Source organism: Tupaia chinensis, unplaced genomic scaffold, assembly GCF_000334495.1.
Source record: "Tupaia chinensis unplaced genomic scaffold, TupChi_1.0 Scaffold000007_1, whole genome shotgun sequence".
NCBI classification, from domain to species: Eukaryota; Metazoa; Chordata; class Mammalia; order Scandentia; family Tupaiidae; genus Tupaia; species Tupaia belangeri.
This window is the reverse complement of record NW_006159436.1, coordinates 1524534-1527005: the sequence shown is the minus strand read 5'-3', so window position 1 is coordinate 1527005 and position 2472 is coordinate 1524534. Positions and strand designations below refer to the sequence as shown.

Sequence of the window (2472 nt, the reverse complement as noted above, 5' to 3'; positions counted from 1 at the left end):
TGCTAAACAACTCCTCACAACAATATTACAAGTTCTGGTAATTGTTCCTCTCTCCGTTGTGTTTACTTTTGCCCCCTGAATGTTTTGTAACAAAATTTTGTACTTTTTCACCCAAAGTGTGAAAATGACTTTGAAGTACTGAGTCTTGTAGGTTTCTTAAGCCCTATTGGTAACAGATGTTATTGGCATGTTTGATTATATGAACACCTCTGGTAGCCAAAGGACACTCTTGGGGTTAAGGAGCCACAGAAAGGGGGATGATTAACTGGAGGGGGGTGTCCCAGTGGAAGAAGGGGGGTTGTCCCAGTGAAAGAAGGAGAAGGGCAAGTGTGATGTCTGGGTTATGCCCAAGTTATATACAGGAGACACTATTTTATGAATTCTCTCCACAACCAACCAACCAATGGAGGTGAATCAATTCTATCTTTTTTAGTTGCCTCATTTACAAGTGTCTAATTGCTCATTAAAGGCAGAAATAAAAGCCCACATTTCTTGTTTCATACTGTATTTTAATTTCAGGTGATGGCTGATACATTCCCTGACCCCTTCCCAACCATCATTGGGTTAACCACAGAGTAACTCTGGAAGGACACCAGATTCATTGTTTAAAACTCTTTACTGATGTACACATTTTAATAAAAACAAACAACAAACAAAAAACCAAAGTCATAGTTATTTAAAACATAGAACTTTAAAATGATGTCTATAAAAATACAATGTTTAAGGCAGTTTGGAAATGCATTTATACATTTCTACAATGTCCATAAATTTTCTTGAAAATAAGAAGGTTAACTTCCAATCTATAAAATACACTGTACATTTCAAGACTGTTCTAAATAGAGCACACTTCACAATGGACTGTAGGTTTAGAATCATTGGTGACATGAATTCTACACTTTTCGGGTGTGTGGGGGGAAGGTGTAACATGAATGTGGATTTAAAACTTTTCATTTCTTTTTAAAAATAAATTATTTCTGAAGCATACATTTTATAAAAATTCTATATACAAAGTACAACACTGGTAACAAATCCCAGTTTTAATACTCTTTATATACGAAGTACCAGGGTTTAACACCCTGATAAGAGCAGAGGCAATATACATTCTCTGCATATTTGTACATACAATTTCTTGGCGTAGAGAACAAAAATAACGACAACAAAAATAGACATCATAAACAGTCTTTAATAGTTGGCAGTGCAGAGCTTTTTTTTTCCTTTTAAATAAAAAGTTGCATTGTTCAACCCCAGACCAACTCTTTAGATAAGCGGTTTGTGCGCCCTTAATCCTAAGAAACGTGCTGAGATAAGAGTAGTAGTAGTGAAATTAAAGTGAAGGGCTTGAAGTTATCCAGAACTACACAATGGGTTCCACCTAAGGAGAATCACCGCCACAACTGTCACTGGGAATTCTGGGCGCTGATACCAGGGGTAAACGATAAGAGGGGCTTTTCTGTTTACTTAGGATTGTAGTGTCCTCACTGGCCACATCATAAAATTCGATACCGGCACTTTCCCCCCATCCCCCCCTTTGGAAAACCGCTAATAAACAGCCTCTTTGTAAATAGAATTCCTCCTTTAAACTCCCTACTCCAATCCCAGTCCCTAGGAATAGGTCCCACAGGTCCGCATCCATCCTCTCTTCCGAGTCCAGGACTACGGTTCTGTCCCCAACACCCGTTTCCTCTCGAGCGTGCAGAACCCGGCAAGCTAGGTTTCTAGCGAGCAGACAGGTTAGGACTTTATGGAATTTGGAATCCGGACGAAAGTAAACACAAGAAGTCACCCCCGGGAGAGGACACAAGGGAAGGATCAAGAGTTGTAAGGGAGAGACCGGCTAGGCCAAATCAATTGGGAAAATGCTTAGGGAGTACACCCAACGACCCCCTCTCTGTCCCCCAAACCACAGGTGCCCCGACAGGAGAGCGAGCCGGGGAGCGCGCGCAGAAGCGGGGGTGCGGTCCTCCCGCAGCGGACCGCGGGGAGCGCGAGGGCTAAAAGAGAGGCCAGAGCAGCAACAGCAAGATGGAGGCGAGCGGGGTCCAGGCGTCTTGGGGCGCTGAGCGGCCAGCGCCGCTGCTCCTGCGCCCAGGCCCATAGGGCAGGAGTAGTCGTCCAGGCCCCCGTCCGAGCCGCTGCTGCCCGGGCCATTGCCCAGCTCCGCACCGAAGCACAGACGGGCCATGTTCTCCTTGACCGACTCGCAGATGGGCCGCTCGAGGCCGTCGCACACGCAGTCGTTAAGTAACGCCGCCTTGGGCACGGCCAGCATGTCCTCGATGACGGTGCGACACTCGTCGGTGCAGCGCAGCCCGTTGAAGAGCTTGCCACAGTAGGTCAGGTAGCGACTGAGCGCCAGATTGCAGCGGCTGTCCCGATCGCAGCGCCGCCGGGCCTCGGTGCAGCCCATGACCCCGCCCGCTCCCGGGCCGCCCGCGCCGCCGCCGCTGGTCCGGGGCAGGCACGGGTCCACGC

General features: G+C 47.2%; 1 protein-coding gene across 1 annotated transcript; it reads right to left on the bottom strand.

Annotated features, from left to right (window-relative positions):
* Window positions 1–597: 597 nt before the first annotated feature.
* On the bottom strand, window positions 598–2470 carry GAS1 (growth arrest specific 1; the record flags this gene model as incomplete). The annotated part of the gene is given in 2 exon segments (XM_006172172.3): window positions 598–2104; window positions 2107–2470. Coding segments are annotated over 2 exon segments (477 nt in total), but the record flags the coding sequence as incomplete, so codon positions are not given.
* Between the last annotated feature and the right edge of the window lie 2 nt (window positions 2471–2472).